General features: G+C 37.4%; 2 protein-coding genes across 2 annotated transcripts in view; one reads left to right on the top strand and one right to left on the bottom strand.

The window, feature by feature from the left end:
• Positions 1–8808, top strand: part of cunh15orf39 (chromosome unknown C15orf39 homolog) — an 18651-nt gene extending 9843 nt beyond the window's left edge. The window contains exon 3 of the mRNA XM_007556812.2: positions 4678–8808. Within this exon, the coding sequence (XP_007556874.1) occupies positions 4678–5750 (1073 nt within the window). The 3' untranslated portion in view covers positions 5751–8808. The remainder of the gene's footprint in view (positions 1–4677) is intronic.
• On the bottom strand, positions 8255–23053 carry arih1 (ariadne ubiquitin-conjugating enzyme E2 binding protein homolog 1 (Drosophila)). The gene is made up of 14 exons (XM_007556813.2): positions 22589–23053; positions 18456–18523; positions 17607–17754; positions 15686–15778; positions 14999–15054; positions 14298–14364; positions 13576–13682; positions 13452–13494; positions 13282–13353; positions 13056–13186; positions 12653–12710; positions 11706–11966; positions 11425–11537; positions 8255–10350 (listed from the first exon to the last, which is right to left on the bottom strand). Exons 1-14 carry the CDS (start codon positions 22871–22873, stop codon positions 10266–10268), a joined length of 1587 nt encoding a protein of 528 aa, XP_007556875.1. The 5' UTR covers positions 22874–23053; the 3' UTR covers positions 8255–10265.

Genomic DNA, 23053 nt, shown 5'->3' with positions numbered 1-23053 from the left:
GGCTTAGACAGGGAATGAACTGCTGAATGTTTTACACTTAATTTTGAGTCCGTGGCAGAAGTGTTCCCTATTAAGTGGGTGGGTTCGGCAAACCACCGCTCAGCCATAACTTTGGAATCCCAGTTATTGCAAAATAAAAAAATATATTTACTCATGTACTCATGTTACATTAAAAACCTTTCTATTTATTGGGTTTTGATGGGATAGAAAAACACAAAGTAGTGCATAGCTGTAATGTAGAATGAAAGTTATGCATAGTGCTTAATAGAAATCTGAAAACTGGGAGGCACATGTGCTTTTAACTCTTAAATAAAATTCAGTGCAATAAATTGCCTTCAGAAATCTAGAAGTAAATTGACCTGCTTATAATTTAATCTGTCCTCCTTTATGTAAAATAATATTTCTATAAATCCATTTGTTCGGTGGAGGACTCAAAAGTTTTGATGGGGAACATTAAAAACAAACAGCATCATGAAGACAAAGGAACCCAGCAGATAGGCCAGGGATGGAGATAAAACAATACCAACGTTAAACATCGGACATAGTTGTTCTATAAATAATCTGAAAATGAGTGTATCTCAAATACAAGCCTTAAAGGACATTACCATCCATCTAAACAGGCAGACCTGGTGTGGCATTAACAAGAGAAGGAGCTAAGTGGCCCGTGGTTACTCTGGAGGAGATGCAGAGTTCCTCGTGTCTACTTAGTAATTCTACTGATGGGGCAAATATTACTCATGAAGTTAACAAACCTGACCTCTGAAAAAGACTGTGAGAGATTGCTGAGGAATAGCAAAAAAGCCATGAAAGGACTCTGCAGTTTTTCCTCACGTTGTACAGGGGACTGCTAAAATGTGGAAGTACTTCTTTTAAAGGGGAATGAACACTTTTACAGAGCACTCTGACTATAATGAACCATGAACTCCAAAAACCGGATGCTGCAAATAATGTAATGTTTTTAAAAGTAAATTATAAAATAGTATAAGGTTTTTACATTAAAGGTTTTTTTTTGACATATTTGCAGCAACCAGTTTTTTACTTAAAATATTTGTACTTTCCACAAATTTCATTTGAATTTGTGTTTAATCATTTCTTTTTTTCAGTGACTGTAACAACATAATCTCTTCATGACATTTATGAAGTACTGTTCTTGCACCAATTTTAGTTTTTGTTTTTATGGGAATAAAATTATTGCATGGCTACAGAGATGATCGTCATCACCTTTTTTAGTTGTAGCTAACCGCTGCTGCCAATGTGAAACTCTTAAAACAAATTGAGATGTCTTTTTTCCATGATAAATAAAGTAACATGATTTTGATAATCCTGTAAAAAAGCTGAATGTAGGATAAAGGGCAGAAAACAAGAATGATCTTTGGACCTTTTAATATACTGTTAAATAACTCATTAACAAAACACTGAATTCAGCTCAAACGGACTTCTGAAAACCAGTCTGTGGAGATTATAACACAAAATGGCAAATTTAGTAACTTAATCCAGTGACATCAAAGAATTATGCTTCACATACATTTTGTAGAGAATTATTTTACAGGTTTTTAAGGACTTTGGCAACATTCTTTTTGCATGTACTTGAAGAATTTTGTCTTTACAAATAAAGAAAGTAAACTCAGTATTAGCTTGCAGATTTCTGGAAATCCCCTTTAAATGACTTGCGAGCTGCAGTTCTGTTTTGTAGCCATCCCTACCGTCTGTCTCTTTTTTTTTTTAATTCATTATTTTTAATTCATCTAATCAAATTTTCACTGGTGGCCCCTTTTTTTTTGTAAAGAATGAAGCACAATTAAAAACAATTATGCAATATAAAATTCATTTATTTTTTTACAGAATCACCCTCACCTGATGTCCAAAAGAGAGTCCAGGTATATATGTACCTTTCTGTTTTTAATTTCGACCTTAAATTAACCACTCTTTGCTTTTCCATGATTATACAGCAGAAGGTTCTTCTGCTAACTTTCAGCAGCAAATCACAAGAAGTTGCATGATTTTACTTGCAGAGGCCTGGAGGGGGAAGGGTGGCGAGCTTGGCTGATTATAGAAAAATGAAATCATTTGGGAATTTGTTAGCTGACCTCAAAAAAAAAAAAAAAAAAAAAAAAAAAAAGCGAGGGAGGTTGGCGCATGACGTAACCAGAGTAGTCGCAGAGATTAGCTTTTCCTCTCCTTTTCAAATCACTTGATCTTCACGTTTCAGCCACAAACTTTAATGCTCTTTACTGCATTTTTATGTGATAAACACAAAGTAGTGCATCATTATGTTGTTAAAGGAAGAACATTCATGTTGTTGTTTGTTTTTTTTTATACTTAAATTAAAATCTGAGAAGTCATTCTTGGTATATCTCACTAAGTTTGCACATCTGCTTAATAGACCTTTTGCTCATTCTTTTTTTGCAAAAAAGCCCAAATTCAATCAGATTCAACGGCAAGTTTCTGCCAACAGTGATTTTAGAAGATATTGCAACAGAAGCCTAAGATTTTGTCTAGGCATGGACTAACTAGAATTTTCCTCTGCTGTAGCTCTGGGTGTACTAGGTTGTAGTCCTGCTGCAATGTGGACTTCTGCACTGCAGCCTTTCGCAAGTCTCTTTCAAGAATAGTCCCATATTTAGCTCAGTACACCTCACCATCAACTCTGACCAGCAAGAAAAGCATAAGTGCGGCAGGAAGCAGCCACAGCCCTTGTTTCACAGCAGAGGTGGTTTGTTCGGGATCATGTGCTGTTAGTTTTCCACCACACAGCATTTTGCATATAGTCAAAAAAGTTACATTTATGATCTCATCTGAACAGAGCGCCTTCTTTCTCATGTTTGCTATGCCCCCTGCAGCTTGAGACTAAATACAAATGAACCTTCGTATGGCTGTGAGAATGATTTTTCTTGTCTATCATCCATAAAGACCAAACATACTGTTCTAACTTAAGGTAGATGAGTTTACAGATATTCCCCCTCCACACCTGGACTCTTCCAGGTGTGGCGTTACAATGACTCTCTTGGCTGCTTCCCTCATTAATACTCTCCTTGTCCGATTCAGGTGGACAGCTGTGTTTTGGTAGGTTTGGAGTTGTGCCATATTGTTTCCATTTTCAGATGATGGATTGATCAGTGTTCTGTGACATGTTCAACGTCTGCTGGTTTCCTTGAGGATGTTGTTTAGCGAAATCAGAGGGGCTTACATCCAAATTGACGCCACATTTTTCAGATTATTCGGAAAACAAATTTGAAAGCCGTGTGTCATTTCTCATTACGCTTCACAACTATGCACTACTTTGTGTTTGTCTTCCGCACAACACCATGAGGCAATAGGCTTTGTGAGGGTGAGATGGCCTTAAGTAAAATTCACACCTTCGATTCTAAAGATTATACTGCCCCACTTGCCTTAATAGTTCAATTCAGCAACACATGTAGTACTCATCAAGTAGGTCTTTAAGGGGAATTTGAGGTTACAAGACGTGTTTGTTTTTCCTGAACCTGTCCTGAACTTCTGTCCACTGCGACACTTTTCAGTTCACATGGCTTGGAGGCACTTAAGTTCAGTAAATGATCTTTGCTCCTGTCCTGCTCTTGCCCTCACTGTTGTTTTACTCCCTGACTGATTGCATCCCTTATAGCAGCTGAGTTTGTTCCCAGCCTTCACATTCACTCTCACGGCCTTTTTTTTCCCCTCCCTTGTCTGTCTGTCTTGTCTGAATGTTTTGTGGTGGAGGATCACAGGTAGACGTTTCTCCGACTCCCGTTTATCAGCTGACATCAGTTTCCTATTGTTTCTGTGTGCTGACGAGGTTCCTTTGTAACATCACACTGTCTGCCTTTTAAGGAAATCTCACTTGGGAAGCCTGGAAAAAAAAAAGTGCTCATTATATTTGTTTACCTTTGAATCCCTTCTAAAAGTTCTCTTTTCCAAATCGCTGTCCGGTGGTTCTTCACTAAATAAATGCTATAACCTGCTTTAACTCTCTTTCCCTTTTTAGTAAGCAACCTGATTTTTTCCAAACATGTTATAATATCATCAAAATGTTGATTTATTACAGTAATTATATTTAAGAAGTAAAACGTTTACATTCTTTGCACACGCAGTGATGTATTTCAGACCTCTTCTTTTGTTTATTATGGCTTTATAGCTAATAAAAAAAACCCTTTTCTTAGAAAAATAGAATATTATGTAAGGAACAATAAAATCATCTTTAAGGTCAAAACGTTGAGGCCTGCACAATAGAGAGGACTGCCAACTTGACTTATGGTTGACAATGAAAACATAAATAAAAGCCTTACTGTAATGTATGTGATGAATTTCTATAGCACCGAACTTTTGTTGAGAGTGTTGATGTCTGTTAAGTCAGCAGTGTTCTCAATAGTTGTGCTGGCCACACTGCAACATTTCTGTTTTAAAAGAATCATTTTTCTCTCTTTTTTTTTTTTCATGATCTTGTGTAATATTCAAATTTCCAGAGAAATCATATCGTGGGTTTTCATTAGCTGTGAGCCATAATCAACATGAACAAAAACTAAATGTAGTTAGTTAATAGATAAGTTGTTGTGTTGCACTGAAATAAATGAACCCTTTGATGATATTGTGATCTACTGAGATACATCTGCACTGTGTATTCCTGTAGGAGCCAGCAGTTGCTCAAACCAGCTTCTAAATGTAATGATCTTTGTGTTGCAGGACTAAATATGGATCCTTATTATAAAGAGCAAGATGGGGGCCATGAAGTGTCAAACGCCACCACTGCAGCTCCTTGTGACGCTCTTGCCTCCCTGGCCTCTCCATCGGAGTCCCACCAGCAGACATGCGTGAAGGAAGAGGAGAACGAGTCACCTCCTAGCCAGAGCAAAACCAAATGCAGAGTAAAGAGCGAATCGAGGCACACGTTTTTGGTTTCCGATGAGGAAGGGGCAGGCGGTGCAGGGCAGGCAGCGGTCGAAGAGGATCTGAAATCACTCATAACTAAAACTCCTGGATCCCGTCAGACAGAGAATGAAGACTCTGATCATGTGGCTGCAGATCTTACAGCTGCTACACAATCAGCTGACAATTCCTGGACGTGTCCACTAACGCTGGACGAGCTGTCTCCATCTCAGAGCGATGCTGAAACTGAGAGCTCCTCCAGTCTGTTGACCGACAATCGGCCTCCGGGACATTCTGTCCAATCCAAGAACTGTTCTGGCATGATTCTCAAACTGAGGAAGATGCTCAGCGCGGGGATAAACCGAAAAAGGGCTTGCTACGAAGCCGTGTCGCAGGCGTTTGCTGAGCCTTCGTCATCGCAGACTGAAGTTGGAGAGGGTGTAAGTGGAGAGAGCAGCCAGCACAGGATGCCTAACTCACTGCGCAGGTGGAAGGGAAAAGGAAGCTTCCGTCATCCTGGAAGGTCCCTCAGCAGCCCCTCTAAAACTAAACAAAGGTCTCTGCTTAAGATCAAGTACTGTCCCTACTTGTCGGCCTGCCACAGCGCCCAGCACAGGCGGCGGTGGGTTCTGCGCTCGGCCGTCCAGACGGCCCGGAGGGCCATGAGGTTCTACTACCCGGACTTGGTGGGGAAGAGGATCAGGCACTTGTATGAGGAAGACGACAAATCAGAGGTGTGGTACCGAGGAGAGGTGCTGCGTATCCACGAGGCTCACACCAACCCTCTGAAGACGGTGTTCGAGGTGAGGTACGACAGCGAGCCGGAATGGAAGTACTACCTGGAACTGCTCATAGATTACAAGAAGGGCTGGCTTAAAATAGAAGACTAAACATTCCTCAAGTTTTCTTTTTCAGAGCGCAACGACGAAGTAAAAATAATGCTGGACTAGACGAGGGGAAGTCATGCAAACTTCTCCTAAGAATGCTTTTTCTTTGTTGTTTTTCTTTACGGATGACTTTGTACATGACATTTTGTCTTTGACATAATGGCTTTAAGGAGTTTACTCAGAAATTACAAATTGAAGTATATTCCACCATGATGTATATTTTGGTAACTAATCCTTTTTTAAAAACAAAAAAAGGTAATGTTCCTTTTTAAAAAAATGTAAATGATACAGTGCCACGTGTGTGTGTGTATATGTTTACAAGACTTAATTTGCAGTAATTTGTTTTCAGAGTGACTTTTTTTTTGGAGCAAATGAAGCTCAATAGGCATTAAGGTACTTTACATGAAGCTGCTTTTTTTTCTTTTTCTAAATAACTGGGAACCTTACTGAGATTGTTGAATGGAAGGATATCGAACTCAATATTCTGACATTCATCTATGACTGAACCTCAGATACTTTTTACAGTTTTTATAATTTTTTTCTTAAGATTCTTAGAGAGTGAACAGGTTGAACCTTTTTAAAGTCTTTAACAATAAATGTTTTTATACTGAAAGTATGTTGCATTTTCTATTCAATGTCAATTTTACATGCTGCCAAATATTTATCTAATTAACAGATACATAATCTGCTCAGTACATGGATAAAGTCTGGAAATGGGGAATCTATTCCATTTGGCCAGATGCACCTGTACCCTCCTAATACCTGAATCTGGTATGTCTGGTAATAGAAGTGTGAACTTGCAGAAAGGCAGAACTTTGTTGCTGGAAAAAAAAGGCGTTTGTCACCATCCTGTGGAAGTTCATACTGTTGCATGCATTATCTCCTATCACTGGATAACCTGCAGTCAGATCCACCATGTGCTAACCCTGTGCAGGAGCATCTCGAGTTAGAATATTAAAATATTTTGTTTCTTTAATTCAAAAAGTGAAACACAGATTCATACATTACTGGACTGCATCCGCTCAGTACCTGCCTGGCCTTGGCTCCTTTTGTATGAATTACTGCATCAATGCAGTGTGACAAAGAGATCAGTCTGTTAAACCTTCTGCTGCTTTAACAGAAGCTTCCAGCTGTTACTGAGGCATCGGTGTCTAGCGGATCTTGAAACTTTAAATCCAGCTGCAGTCCGCACGTTCTGAATCTTTTCAAGACGCCATTTACTTTGCGTCATCATCCTGAGGCTACTGGTATCCCAGTTGCTTGTGCGACTTTTTATATCACTTTTCTTCTGCTAAGCTTTCCATTAATATAATTAGATCCTTCTCTCTAAGCAGCCAGCTTATTGAGCAGGGATGTTTTGTGACCCTCTGAAGGGTGTCGGTGACAGACTGCTGGACAACTGTCGAGCCAGCAGTCCTCCCTGTTTAGGTCATTGCCTGGCAGTGATATTTTTGTATTAAAAATACATTTATTTTTGAAGTCAGTCTTGTGTAATATTGCTATTACAAAAATCTAACTTTCTGTTAGCTTTAACAATCTCCTAAATAAGCAAAGAATATCTCAGATTGTGTAATGAATCTGAGTTTCACATTTAAGTTGAATTACTGATATTAGTAAACCTATTGATACAATTCTAATTTATTGATATGCAGCTGAAGGCTAGTGGATGCCAAACAAAATGTCCACAATCAACCACCCATGCAAGACGACTGTTTGCAACATTTTGCACTTTAATATTTTTTCTCCAAAAACAAACATCTAATTTCCCCTCACATTTTACACTATTAGGAAATAAAACACCTTTAATAGCATAAAGGAAAGGTATGTAGAAAAGTATTAAAAGTTTTTGGATGTCTTGGTTTAATGCAAGTAGCTGCTTCTGTTACTCCAAAACGTAAAATCTGAAATGGTTAAAAACTTCTAGCAGACAGTGAAAACAGAGTGAGCCCTGGAGAGCGGGTTAGGATAACGATTACAGCTGGAGCTGAACTTAATGCAAGACAACTTTGAGAAAAGCAATTTGTATCCATTCATCTTGTGTCATCTTTGACAAAAACAACTTCTGGATGCTCAGTAACAACAAAAGAAACAATCTGAATGTAAACTCGGTGACATAAAGAGTCGACCTTTATCATTTAGACCAAAACTCCAGTTTAAAATTTCCAAATTGATTCCACACCTATTTGGAAGACAAAGCGCTGCAAAGGTCTGTAGTGTAGAGAAAAGTGCGATGGGTTAGAGGTGCACCAATCAACTGAACAATTCTCTTCAGATCCCTCGACAAGTTCATTTTCCCATTCATTAAATGAATCAAAACTAAGAAGTGCGACCATTTTCTGCCTCTAAAAGCATCAAACAACAAAATGGATTGATACATTTTTAGTTAAACAAAAATTAGAACAGTTGTGATGCATAAATATGGTTAATCTTATATTTCATTTTCAGTTGGATTCATATTACCTCCATCACAGAACAAGCAGTACATTTTTGTCCTCCTTTTCCTGTTGAAGTGCTTATGGGGGAAAAAAAAAAAAAAAAAAGTCTACAGACCTCAAAGAAAGCAAGAAATCGGTATCAGTCATTCAAAAGCCTCATCTGTGCACTTCTCCTGATATCTGGCTTATTACACTGCTTGACACCAGGCCTACTCTAATGACTCACACATCACTCCCATATATCAGATTTCTCATGACATTTATTCAAATAAACAGTACAGTTTATAATTTGCTAGGATAAAATAATAACTTGAAACACATAAGAAGCATTTTGGGAGACAATTGCCCAAAGATCTGAAACTAGGGCAAAGGATGTATTTTAACGATGGCTGACACTTTGGTGTCATCTTTCCAACTTGCATCAGTGCCTGGAACGATCATGTCCCCTCCAGCCAATCTTGTGAAGACTGCCACATTGCAGAGACATGAACGAGCATCTACAAACAGAGAGCTTGACAATCAGGGCAGCTGCCACACAGAACGATGCAAAACCTGGAGGGGCACTGACATTTCACTGCTGAAATCTCAACCCATGTACAAAAACAGAAAAACAACAACAAAACAAAGCAAAGCAAAAGAAAAACACTGACTTACGCAAATGTATACCAGCTTTACTAAACACCCCTGCAACCTTTCGAGATTTGCCCTTAAATTTGCATCTCTTCACAGAACACTGAGGTCCGTCTGTGTAGCTTGGTAGCAAGGTTCCGTCTTACTGCAAGGCAATAGATCTCTTCAAAGCGATCGGGCAACTATCGGCCTGTTGAGAAGTTACCTACAAGGGTGACGTAAATGCCTGGTAGAATTTGAGAGTGATCAAGCCCAGTTAGAACTAAAAAAAAAACTGTCAGTACATTCTACCAACCTCTCTCAGTCCCCCCAAGGTGCAAGCAGACTTAACAGGACTAACTCAAGCCACGTCAGGAACGAAAAAAAAAAAAAAAGGAAAAAAGAGTGAATGTCACTCAGTTTGGCTCTTGCAAATAATTATTAATGTCTCTAAAAAGAATTATGATAGCGCAGCAAAGATAAGCGCAGAGGGGCATAGGGCTGGTACGTTCCTACTTTTTACCAGTAAAATCTTTTCCGCTTTTTTTTTTTCCTTTTACCTTGACTGTACTTTCAGTCATTTATCTGATCACCTAAAAGGTTTCTTGGAGTTTCCTTACAGACTAACCTGATGAGGAACTTTTGTCCAGTGATCTGAGCAGACTGATGACGACAGGATGAATGCCTTATTGCCAATGCTTCCAAAGTCCCACTGTTAATGGGAGGTGTAAACGGACTCAACCTAAATGGCAAAAGTACATCTTTTTCAAGATCGGTAAAGAATAAATATTTCAAAATTATGCAAACACGTGCCACTCTTGCTCTTTAACTTCCATGCATATGGACTATTTACAATTTGAAAAAATACAGACTTGCTGTTTTTTGTTCTTTTTGTGTTTTTTTTTTCTTCTATTTTCTCCCCCCCTTGAAATGTATTTGCCCCCTTTGCAATCAGCCCATCAATATTCAGCCATCCAAACAAGGATTTCACCAAATATTGCAGACATGGCCAGGACAATTAAAGCTGTGTTGAAAACATTTTTTTTTCACACTTATGGAAAAAAAAAGTCAAAAATCAAAGCAGAAAAGATTCACAAAAAAACAAAAAAAAAACAAAAAAAAACAAAACAAAACAAAAAAACCAGAAGAAAAGATAGTTCAGAGGAGGGTTACAATACAGGCCAAAAGGATGTATTTGTTTATGATGGATTTTTCTGCTTCCTGTAGACTCCACTCTGTCGCTAACAATACTGTAGTACACTTTCTCTGTATTACTCTACACTTTCTTTAAATATAATTTATTTTAAGATTTTTTTTTTTTGTTAAAGAAATCCAGGAAAAAGAAAAAAAAAATGATGCAAAAGTGGTTGGTTGCCAGAGGAGAGGCGGCAGAAGGCCCGTGCTGCCCTGTTTAATTGCATCAGCGCTCTAGTTTGTCAAGATACTCAATAGTCCGTTGCATTGGGACGTGTCCTCAATCCTCGATGTACTCCCACAGGTCCTTCTCATAGCCTTCATGTACGTGCTGTAGCAGCACTCTTCGCCTGCTCTCACAGTATCTACAGACAAGGGAGAATTTGATAAAGTCCAGCATAGCACATTTACAGGAAATGAGAGTTCCGGTCAGAGATATACATCCACTCACGGGTACAAATGTCACAATAATTTTAGGCTTTTAATTGCTCATTTGGACAGTTGTTTTCCCTGCAATGACGACGATGTTTCAATAAATAACTTCCAACAAACATTTTAAAAATTATTGAAGCATAAAAGAGGAATACATGCAATCTCATTTGGATGAATTTAACATGGCAAATGGCAGAGCAAACCCAGCCAATCAACAAGGGATAAATCTGGCTTCAAATTAGTTTTTTTCCCCATGCATGGACCACGTTTTTAAGCATAATCCATAAGATGTTGTTAGCTTTAGGTCAGAGTCATTACAGAAGGTGGTCTCACCTTGATTACCCCAAACATACTTCCTATTATTGTGGCTACATAGCTCAGTACTTGTCTTGTCTGACAATAAAACGTTTCCCTAGCAGGAATATTTTTCCATGCAGGAAGTGGAAAACTTCAACCAAGATTAAAGGTGTTGACTTTTCCCTGGTGTCTTGGCCGGAAGCCTCTCAGTCCATACTGATGTTACTCTCTTCTCTTAAAACAGTTACATTGGTGTTTTAGCAGCATCCAGTTTATGATCCTTGCTGGTTCCTGGAATAGTCATGAACTTTCCAAATACTTCCCTTCCGACTGAATGGATAGATTGCATTAGGTGGTTGGTACTTGGACAGACCAGTTGTTGGAACAGGACAATGATCCCAAACATACAACAAAGCTGCCGGAAGGCTTGCATTATGGATTCTGAGTAGCATCAGTGAATCAACTGATTTAAGTACAAATTCTGCTAAGAAAAATGGTTAAAAAAAAATCCACAACGATGCCAGAAATATGTTGACAGTATATATAATTTTGACTGTGAGAATATCCACTATCTTGGGCAGCTAGTTATTTTACAAATCACTTAATACACATGCTCCCCAATACTATTTACTCCATACAATAAAGGTTCAAATGTGTAATTAAAAGACAAAGAGTATGTAAACTTCATACAGGAAAAGTACTTCACTTACCTGTACTTATCTTGTACTTTCTGCTTGATGTCCTGCAACGAATCCTGGGAAATATCCCGCTCTAAGTATCCGGAGAGCACCTCAGTGGCATTTTCCAGATCTGCCTGGTTGTTCTGGGGAACAGAAGTAACGGATGTCATCCTCAGTAATACTTTTTAAAAATGTATATCTAGTTCATACCAATAAAGATGGATTTGGCTCTTGCGTGCTTTGGATTTGTGTGACTTTGCACTTTGGTGGTTGGCAGATTTAGCAATAAGCAACACTTTCAGCCATCTTACCTCAAAAATAATGGACTGGTTGTTCTTCTTGAGGTAGAAGGCAAAGACGTAAGTGAACATGAGTGTTGAGCGGCACTGGCAGAGCACATCTACAGCCTTCTTCAGGAACTGCACTTCAATCCAAGACATGTTGTGCTGCTGCATCTCCTCCATCTTCTGCTTAACCTGAGCATAGAGCTTGTGCTCAAAGCGCAGACTCTGCATGTGGTTCATGTAGCGGTTGCAGTAGAACAGGTATCTCTGCAAGGCTGCCCTGGAGCGCTGCACACACAGTAAGGTGAACCGGCATAAACTCACAAACACACCCAAATGCAGGATACTGATAAGTCTGGATTTACCCAACTGAACAGTGTTCACATTTCAAATTTCCTGAACTCTGTTATTTTTGCTCAATTTCTGACAAACATTATTGCAGTAAAAATGGAACCTACGAAAATCAGAGATAAACAAGCAAAACAGAAAGGAAAAAAAAACATGAAAGAAAGGAAAAAACGAGGAAGGAACAAAGTGGGGGAGGGAGAGAGGGAAAGGAGGAGGCAAAAAAGGCAGATTGACAATTTTTAGACCGTAGGACAAAAACAAAATCTGGAAAATGCAAATGCTTTTCCATACTTATCCTGAACTGAGAAGAACTTAAATGTCATTATTTCCCAAACTGCAAAGAAACTCTGAAAACTGTAAAAGACAAAAACTGTGTGTTGTACCAGCAGCATGAATGTCAGCCTTGGAATCTCTGCAGGTGTTTCATAAAATACATTTTGTTACAAACTATAAAATCCTAATAGTACTTGCTTACCATAATAGTCTGTGAAAATTAAACAATGCAGGAGTAAAACAAAGAATAATTCTGCACCAAAACATGAATTACATCGATACATTTATGTAATAAACCTTTCTAAGTTACCATACGTTTCACATTTTTTGAGTGCAAATGTAGATTTAATTACCTCTTGAGCATCTCTGGCTGCCTTGGCATCGTCTTCATTATAGCGGTTGCAGTTGTACCTGTAAGATCAAACAGGTCAGTGGTGTTTACAGAGCGTTTCAGACAGACCTCTGGACATTTTTATTATCAAGGTTTGAACTCAAAGGCGAGTGTGTGAGAGAAGCCAGAATATTTCAGATTCTGTACACTTTGTACTGAGACTGCCGAATGTGTCTAATGAATGATACGCCGTTACAAAAACCGATGACCAAATATGTACCAGTTGCGGTTTCACATCTTGAAACATTTAAATGTATTCATTTTCTACTGTCTTACTGGGAGTCGCATTTAGTTTATTTGCTTGAAAGCAACATTTTTTTGCATAAAAAGTAACATGGGAAAAAAAAAAAGCCTTTAATTCTCACCAGGCAGAGCCATGAGGTTCCCATGGACCCAGGCAGACCCAACAGAACTCTGCTTTGCAGTTCTGGTTGCGACAGACCATGTGGTTGCAGCCGCCGTCCTTCTCAATTGTCACGTGACATTTTGGACACTCCTGTGGAGTTAAGGTGAACATTGAGTTCTGTTGTTAGACTGAAGAACAGAAAAATCTAATTTTATGCATATCAGGGAGTCTGATGAATTTTATACCTTGGTATTTGCTGCAATCCAGTTGGAAGTCTCACTGTCGTCGTCACATTTCTTAATCCATTTTCTCAGCCACTAAAAAAAACAACAACAGAAAAACATTGAAAAAGGAATAATATTGCTTCCCATAACTGCCAGAATCCTACATATTTTCGTGTTTCCATTCAGCTTACCTTACACTTCACGGGATCATGCCAGTTCTCTCCACAGTTGAAGCTGTAATAACAGCATGCAAATCAACCCAACCTCAAATAACATGCAGAAAACCTGCTTTCTGTGAGAGTTTGCTGATCTTACCAGAACTGACGGCCGCACTTGCATCTCACCGGCTTGGCATCTGGATACTGGACTTTGACAACGTGATGGCAGTCCGGTGCAGGGCACCACTTTAACAGTCGATTGCACTTTAACGAGTAATAAGAAACATGTCTTTTTAATTTTTTCAGTTGTAGATGCACAGATTGTCAATTACATTCTAACTTTTCTCACAGCACTCTACAGAGGATAGATCTTTGCTTAGGTGCGTAGAGCTCTGCGTAAACACAGCCGTGCAGTTATCTAGCACAATGAAGATTTACAAGTTTATTTATCGAAGAGAAAAACAAAACATGTATACAGAATGTAAATGCTGAAGAATTTACATAGAAGTATCATGTGATTGCAATAGGTAACATTTTCCCCAGTCAAGTTTAGGTCTTGACATATTTGTTTGTGCTCATAAGGTGAGAAGGGTTAAATAATTCTACATTTACTTTTAAGCCAACCAAACTCTTAAATATATGTGTTGGCTCACCACTTGTTATTACTTGTTGACCTACATTCTCCTTAAGCAGTGTGCAGCAGAACTGTTTTTACTGCGTGCTAAACTGACATTCATGCAGCTCTACAGATGTGTCATAATTAAAGATCTAGTTGTTTCAGGTCTCTTCTTCTCAGATTCAGAGGTTTTTAACCTGAAAGTCGAACTGCAAAGCTCAGCATAAACGTTTTTCAATTTCCTGTCAAGCAACAAAGCTTACCTCTACAAAACTATTCGTGATTAAATGCTGGTACTTCAACTTTACTTTTGAATCTGTTATGAGGCGCCTGTGGAAACATTGAAAATCAATTATTAACTGTCATTAGAAAACAAAAAAATAAGTTAAATACACACACACACACGTACATATATATATAAATTTGCAAGCAAACATTTTTGTATTTGCTTTCTAAGACCTTAGCGTATAAGTTATACAGTAAATATAATGATCGTTTTCCCCTCTTGCAGAAATGGTTGCACTGTTGATTAATAATTTTACATTTAAAGTGACACAAAAAAGATCTGGACGCTTGGCAGCATTAAAAGATCTGGAGATCCACCAAAATCAACTCATGAATCACTGAAAGACTCGAGATGAGGGGAAAAATATATTTTAAGCTAAAAAAAAAAAAAAAAAAAACATTTTAGAGCTTACAGCAGGCAAAACACAGATAACACACTTCAATGATCCTCACTAAAAAACAAGTTGGATTAAAATACATTGAAGAATATAATATTTGATATGTACAATAATTATGTAAAAACTACCTTGCTGATTTTAAAATTGGGATGAATCAGAGTAACTTTACACTGAGCATCACAAAACTGTTTTTAGTGAAAGACTATCAGCGTCATCTTCTGCCAAATATGATGATCATTACAGACCCAAAATAAAACAAATACAGGCACAAACATACTTACATTACTGTGTTGTCATCAACCAAAATGTCACAACTATGAGCAGGACAAGAAATCGTCTGAGAAGAAAGCATAAAAGGAAAATCATCAGTTGGTTATTGGAAAAAAAATAAAGGTCATTTCAGACATCGAGAGTGACACCAAATGTAACAACAGTGCTGACTTATATTCCAAAAGCAATAAAACAATGATAAGCTTTTAGTAAAATATTTATATATGATGCACCAATAAATCTGTCAGACATAAGAATTGGACAATTTTCTATTGGTTGGCTTTAACTAGTGATTGGTGGATCAAACACAGAAAAAAAAAATCTATTAAATGCAGAACATTTAATAGATTTAATGTTCTGCATTTAATAGATTAATAGGGACTTTTATGGAATAAAAGTCCCTCCACACGGGTTAGGTATATATACTTGGTTCCATTAAATAGGGAAAATCTCGTCAGTCCTTTATTTTCTGTTTGGTTCAGAGCTATTGCCTTCATCAAAGAAGCTGTGCTATATTTTCTTTTCTCTTTTATGCTTTTTAGTCCTTAGAAACAAAAAGCAAAACTGATGAAAATCGGAATCATTGCATCAGCTATAATAAAAATGTAGAAATTATTTAGTAAAAAACTAATGATAAAATTGTTACTGGCAAGAAAAGCCTAATAAGTGCATCTCCACAAATGAATCTTGAAATGTACCTGTCCCATTCCTTCCTCTATGATTTTGGTAGTCAAATAATCTCCCCAGCACTGCATGCAGAACTTGTGTCCACACTCCAGACCGGTAAAGTACTGAAACAAACATCATACAACAGTTTAAACATACAACCCTCATCATCAATATTAACTTTTCAAATAACAGACAATAAAATGACTTGAGAATAATGTGTGTTCATGACTAATACAATAATGTTCAATGCAAATTTTATTTCCAGAATATTTTTTTCCTTAGTAAAACCCAATCTAAATGTATTCTTACCTTGCTAAACGAAAGTACAAAGGAAGGAATATTTGAATATCTTCAAGTGAGGGTGTTGCCCTTCAGTGTTGAGTAATTTTACTTTTTTTAAGAAATAGTACAAAGTTCAGCTAACACCAATTTGGACAATTTGTTCTTATTCATAATAAACCATTAAAAATTACACAAACATTGTAAAGAAGATTTAAATGCAATCCACTGTAAGGAAACGGCTAATAACTGAAGAAATAAACATGCATAAAAACTGGAGTAAAACAGTTTTATTCCATACATAGAGCTGCAACAAGTCAGTGTATGGGAGGAGAGAACACATTGACTCACTTTCTGCTACTGTTTGAGTCAGTCAGCACTTATTGCGGTTTATTTCAGAAGACCAGCCCTTTTCAAAGACTAAGCACATTTTTGACCTGTTGCCAAAGAAAGTCTCAGGAATCTTCCTTGAATGTTTAACATCACTGATGTATTTTTTTTCTTTTTTTTTTTCTAATTTTAAACGAGAGCACATTGCCACACTGACACATTTAATGCAGGGATGATTAGCATCAATTAAAAAAAAAATCTAAACAAAATCTCAACAAGAAAATGTTCTTGAAGGGAGTTACAGTTAAATAAATTCTTGCTTTACTGCCATCCAATCTGATGAAACTGATTAGGATTACTTTACTGTGATTTTCAGCCCTCCTCTTTATATGAGAAACCTCAAATAAGCTTGCCAATTTAACAGAATGTTTCTTTGTGCTCTTCATGGAGTAGCAGTAGAAGTTTGTCAAGCTGATTTAGCAGGTTAATTTGTGAAGCAAGCTGCTTGGGAAGAGACAGCCAATTGGCTGCTTTACAGATGGGCTGCTTGTAGCTCCAAAATTATAATTTTTAAAAACTGTATCAGCTTAAGGTTGAAACTGACAGTCCTTTAGTTTACACAGATGACAACCAGGCATGTCAACGACATAGATGGTTGGTTTAATTTGGTTCTATGTGCTAAGTACTAAAAAGTATGCTGTCCAGGGCACTAAAGAGAAAAGACAACATATTTGATGGTACAAAAATAAATCACTGCGGTCCTTTGATACTCCCCAACACCATCATATCTTATTTCCTTATTTCTCTTATTTTCTTGATGTCATTACATTGAAATAGAAAACAATGTAATGACATCAATCATGGTCTGCTAAACAGCTTAAAAACTTGAAAACCTCATATTAGTAAGAAAGTACCTTTTAGAATCTACAGATGCTTTCAAATCTGGAACAATTAGCAACCTAAGAACCCAAAGAAAAAAAGCAGTAATCATAAAATAAAATGGTTGATCGATAACCTTTAACTTTATGTTTTAAGTTTTTTTGGTATCCAATTCCAGATTTATGTTTTGTAATTTCAAGAGGTGCTTTCAAGCTTTTCTGAAAATCAATTTCTGGATGAAATTTACATATTTTTTCTTCTTGGCTATGCTACTTCTCCCTGTAATACTGAGATGTTGTTACATTATGAAAGAAAAATTTGCCTTAATTCTCTAAAAAAAAAACAAAAAAAAAACTGTAAGGTTAGGGAATAAATTTTTAAATAGGATATTTAACATAATTCCCATCTACAGCTGAAAATCCAGCTCGTCCGGCATAACGCTGATCTAACCATGTAACTCACCGAATTGGGGAAGTTTAGGTAGCAGATCTGACAAGGCATGTCTTGTGCCGATGATCTAGTGTTGATTGGAGGACGGATCCGAGGCTTCTTGCTGGGGTTGATGACATGACACTCAGAGAAAAGCTTGTCGAGGTTTCCATCAAAGTATCTGTAATATTTACGCAAACAAAAGGCAGAGTTAAGAAGCATGTAAACATTCAAGATCCAAGAAGACCTGGCCTGGCTACTGCAATCCTATGCAATTCTGCTCAGTTCTCATGTCCCTTCAGTGTTCTGTCTGGGATTTCTCCCGCTGAGCTTGATTTCTCTGGTTGAATTCCAACCAGGCTAATCATCAAACAGAGGGAGGATTTGTGAGCAATAATATTGATTTTCTGTGCCGTTTCAGGCTGACTGTAGTTTAGCAATAGCAGCAGAAGAAGTGAATGAAGCTGTTCACTCCGTGTTGGCCACTCTTCCAAATACTGAATTAACATTAACAGTCATCTTCTTCAACTTGTCACTTCTCTCTTCACAGTGAGGGATGGTTGTTTACAGCACACGCAATTTCTGGTAAGCTTCATACTGTCAAACTGACACATTAGATACATGACGATCAAACGTCAGCGATTGGGTAGATCTTAAAATTTCAAAAAAGTCCACATCTTTAGCAAGCAATTGTTGTTCAACAGCTGAGGGTCCAGACCTCATGTACAAAGTAAATAGCATAGAGCAAGGGATTGGCCTTTACCAGGCCGAGGATATGCCTCTGTTATTATTATTTTTGGCTAAGTACCAATTAATAGTAGTACTAATAGTACCAATTAAAATTACATCACCAAATGGTCAACATAATCCAGAGTTTCCTACCTTTCCATAAGCTTTTCTTTATCCCAGTTGAAATGGCTGAGGAGAATGCGTGTTATTGTTGCAGGGTTCTAGAAGGGAAAAATGTGAGAAATTAAAATTCCAATTTACATTTAAATTTTGCTATTGTTCAAGGAGGTTATCATACATATTAATTTTGCCAAAGCAAGGTTAAAATGAGAAGTTGTAGAAGAAAAACATTTGCAGTGATGTCATTTCACAATATCAAAGATTAATATTTCTAAAACTGCTTTATCAAATTCCCTGTTTAATACAATCATAGGTTAACAACTTAACTTCCCCTCCAATATGCTTACAAGTTATCCAATGGGTCCACTTTTATAAGGGGACCTGTTGATCTTTATCAAAGTTTGTTTTATTTCTATTCAAACTGCAGTTGCTTTGTCAAACATAGAGAGCAGTTTGTAGGCAAAAATATGCATAGAGAAGCAGCAATGTGACTTAAAAATAAGTCCAAAGGTTGTTTCTTCGACTTTTTAATGTCATCATTTTGCTCAGGAGGGAACAAGGATCGTTATTTTGCCTGGGTTTGTGTCTTATGTAAATCCAGAGACGTATCCTGAGTCTACTGTCTTTATAGTACCAGGTAGGGACAATGGCAACTTTGTTGCAGGTTGAATTCTGTTCATTCAGTAAGCACTCAGTGGCTCTCACATGTCTCTGCCTTTCGAATAACAGCTTCTGAAAACCAAACAAAAAGTCCATTCTGACACAACAGACTAGGATTAATGATCAAGGATGCGTCATGTGAAACCAGTGGGCAATCTAAAACAAAGATAGTCTCATCTCCTCATGAATCAACTACAAACTTCATGTGATCAATACATCGCCAAAAAAGAAAAAGTATTTCATGAAGCACAACATCTGTGGGAAAAACTACTACACTGACTTGAACTGTAAAATGAGTCAGCTCAATTAACTTTTTACTGTTTTTTCCTGTTTCCACATTTTACAATCAGTAAAATTCACAGTTTTGAGAACATTAGTGTATCCACAAGTGTATAAAATTATTAAAATGGCTAACTAAATGTGTGTGTGTTTTTTTGTTTTTTTTTTTAATCTAATTTATCTCAGTATTTGGGAGAGATAAAACCATTACAATTCTGCTTCCGTAATGGACAACTGTTTTACTTGTAATTAATCCTGTGCTACTTTTCAACATGATCACATTCAACCATTTGGATATGGGGTTGACTTGATGCATTATCATGGAGAGAATACTTTGACTTTTTAAACCAACATTAACATGTAAGCTTAGTAAAGTGTCTGAACTGTCTTTACTCACCAAAAAAATGCACTGATTTGGCTAAAACGTCAGGCATAATGACAACTACTAAGTTTATGTTCACACAGCAGCCTGAAGTGATCCAAATAAGATTTTTTTGCCCTTATGCAACCTGAATCTGATATTTCCATGACAGTCCGAACAACACAGGTCAGATTTTTACATATGCCACATAAGCTAGTTGCATAAGTGGTCCTAAATCTGATATGTATTAATCTTTTCAAATGTGACCTGCATCTGTGCGGCCAGGTCGGATTCCTGTATGTAACTGATTCTCGATAAACGTCACTGCTGTGCATCCTAACACAGGCGAGCGGAGAGAAAAACAACAACCATGGCAGACGATAATGAGCATCAAGTTGTTGATGTGCTGGCTCTGGTTGGACAACAACTTTAAAATCATAAAATATGCTCCACCATTACCATTCATGTTTACTTCCGCAAACACTGAGAACATTGTTTCTACGTCCTCTACTGTGCATGCGGGACACTTTTAGGTTTGCTGTTTACTTTAGGAAATCACATACAAGTCATATATATTTGGAAATATGAACTACCATGCAAAAACAAAAAAAACAAACAAAAAAAAAAAACATCAAGTTTCACAAAAAATTGGAATTGAACACTGAGGGCTGCAGTGTGAACGTAGCCTAAAATGCCTGAAGATGAAAGTTTTATTTAAAAAAAGTAAAACAACTCATTTGAAAAATATCTTGCAATTTGACTGCATTGAAAGTTTTTTCTTTATTTTGAAATAGGTTTGTGACTGGCAAGTTACACACTTAGTAAACAAAGAACAAGGAAAAATTGTGTAAAAATAAAACTTGGCTGGAAAGATTGGGCAATATCAGCTTTAACTAAGTACTAGACCTTTGATACTGAAAATCCAAAAGACTTTTGAAAATGACACATATATGGAGATATGTATTCAGTTAATTATGTAGAACAATAGTCACAAAAACACTAGGCTACCACTTATAATTTAAGTGTACATTGTTTTTGAAAAACTTTGTATTCCACCCTATATCCGCCAGGTACTAAAACTTTACTTTTATGAGAGCTTATGACCTTATCATATGACCTTATGATTAAACCAGCATAATTGAGCAAACTCCTGCTGGGGAATATTGTTTATTTGAGTCACATTGCCACATTTGCTTAAAACACCCTATAAAGAATATTATTGGAAATTGCTGTAAAATCTGTCATTTTCAGAAACAGCACTAACGATTCTCATGGTGTCTACGAAATGAGCCATTGATGGTAGAACATATTCCACTGTGGATGGCACTATTTCCTACCCCAAAAGGTTAAATATGAAAACAACCAAAACTGCAAGAATATAGGATAGCAAAGTTATTAAATTACCAGAATCCTAAAGTGAATTAACAGGAAACAGATCTAAGCAGCACAAAGTCAGAATTAAATTATCAAGTGCAACAAAAACAACAACAGGTTCAATCACTGACTTTATCCTGGTTTGATTTTGTATTAAATAACCACAAAAACATCAAATTAAGTTTTTCAGGTATAAGACATCTGAACCCAAATTAACTGGAGCATATCCAAAGATCCTCTTTTTTTGTAAGTGTTTTGAACAAAGTATTTAAGAATGAGATTCAACAATCTCTCAAACAAAAGTTGAGACTTAATCTTCTTAACTATTAACTTTACTATCAACTTAACCATTTATGTAATGGGTGGTCCCTGAAGAACCTTGCAGGATTTTAAATGTAACTCAAAATCTATCTACCTGAGGTATTTTTGTATTTCTTTCCATTAGCTTTTTTATTGTGTAATTCAAAGCAATTACACTGACACACGAAGAACTTCCAACAATGCCAGACTTCAAACAACCTACAAAACTAAATTAGGTATACTTGTATATTATTACTATTCAAAAACACAGAACCACAGTCAGTTTTTTAAAATTGTAACAAGTTCAAAGCAACCGTTTTGTATGGGAAGAATTTATATATTTTCGACTTTCAAGCGTCTTCAAAGTCATATTTCTGAATGATGGTTCATGCTATATCACAGAAAACTAAGTGCTAACTTAATAGGACCATTTTTGGTTTTTTATTCTATGTCTACGAGAGAGGAAATGGAGGCCTCAGTTGGCTCTGTGCTACACCGTACATCTCTGACAAGCTATTACGAATGGAATCAGTTGTTAAGTCAAAAAGCTTATTAAAATTCAGTTCTTAAACAGTATTTCATCATATCGAAGTTCGGACAAAATGCTTGGTCGCTATTCTGTAACTAACATATCTTGTCATTTGCTACATTGCACAATGTCCAACTAGCCTTTGGACAAACGTCAAAATACGTTAACGGTAGTTTAGTAGCACTATATTCATAGAAGTCAAACTTGAACTGATTAGTTAACTTTCAACCGTTCTGTCGTCAAAAGTCACACCTAACGTACACCAAGTCAACAACCAAAGACGTTGAGCTTTTTCAGAATAGTGCTGCTAGCATAGCTAAAGAAGATGGCTAAGTAGCAAGAAAGCTAACATTAGCTTAGCAAAGGTAGCTGCCAACTTCTCAATGGGGATTAGACTACTTCCTGTAACAAAACTTCTGTTTAAATGTATATATTTAGTGACATTTCAACATATCCACATTCATTCTAAATACACACTAGTAACAAAAACTTACCATCGTTAAAAACGAATTTCAACACGTGTTAGTCTTGTGAAACTGTCACCTTCCAGTAAGTTAACTACTCCTACAAGGCTAGCCGATAAGCTAACGTCCGTGGCCTGTAAACGCTTGATAAAATCCTGGACCCCGGTCTTTCCTGACGATGGTATACCAAAATACCTACCTGTATGACCTCGTTGACCTCCCTGATACACTCCACCATATGCTGGAGGATCTGCTCGGCAGTCAAAACCTCGAAACGATAGTCCTCCTCCTCTTCTTCACCAGGACCGTGACCACCTACACCAGTCTCGCCACCCTCGTCTCGCTCCCCGCCGGCCACCACAGGATCGACCAACTCCACCTCACCGATATCCAGGGTGTCGTCCTCGGGCTCCACTTCGCCGCTGTCCTCGCTACATTCGTCTTCGTCGTCGTATTCATAGTTATAGCCCTCGTCTGAGTCCATTCCTAGGGTGTTTACCGGCTTACGACGAGCACACCTTGAGGTCGAAAGCGCCAGATGTAGATTGCGGAACAATACGAAAACCAAAATTATCCGAGCCTGTTTTTCAGCTGCAGCGAAAATAACAACAAAACGTCGCCGCTGCTAAGCCAACAAAGAGAGGCAGCGTCACCAACTGACGAC

This window comes from Poecilia formosa, unplaced genomic scaffold (genome assembly GCF_000485575.1).
Source record: "Poecilia formosa unplaced genomic scaffold, Poecilia_formosa-5.1.2 Scaffold81, whole genome shotgun sequence".
Classification (NCBI taxonomy): Eukaryota; Metazoa; Chordata; class Actinopteri; order Cyprinodontiformes; family Poeciliidae; genus Poecilia; species Poecilia formosa.
The sequence above is the reverse complement of the archived record's forward strand: the minus strand, read 5'-3'. Positions and strand labels throughout refer to the sequence as shown.

Bases quoted from the DNA above. Each gene is read 5' to 3' on its own strand.
- arih1 (XM_007556813.2), bottom strand. From the start codon at position 22,873: ATGGACTCAGACGAGGGCTATAACTATGAATACGACGACGAAGACGAA. The intron at 13,683-14,297 runs GTAAGCTTTGTT...TACTCGTTAAAG, and splicing joins TCACGAATAGTTTTGTAGAG to TGCAATCGACTGTTAAAGTG. The intron at 13,354-13,451 runs GTAAGCTGAATG...TGTTTTTTTTAG, and splicing joins ATGATCCCGTGAAGTGTAAG to TGGCTGAGAAAATGGATTAA.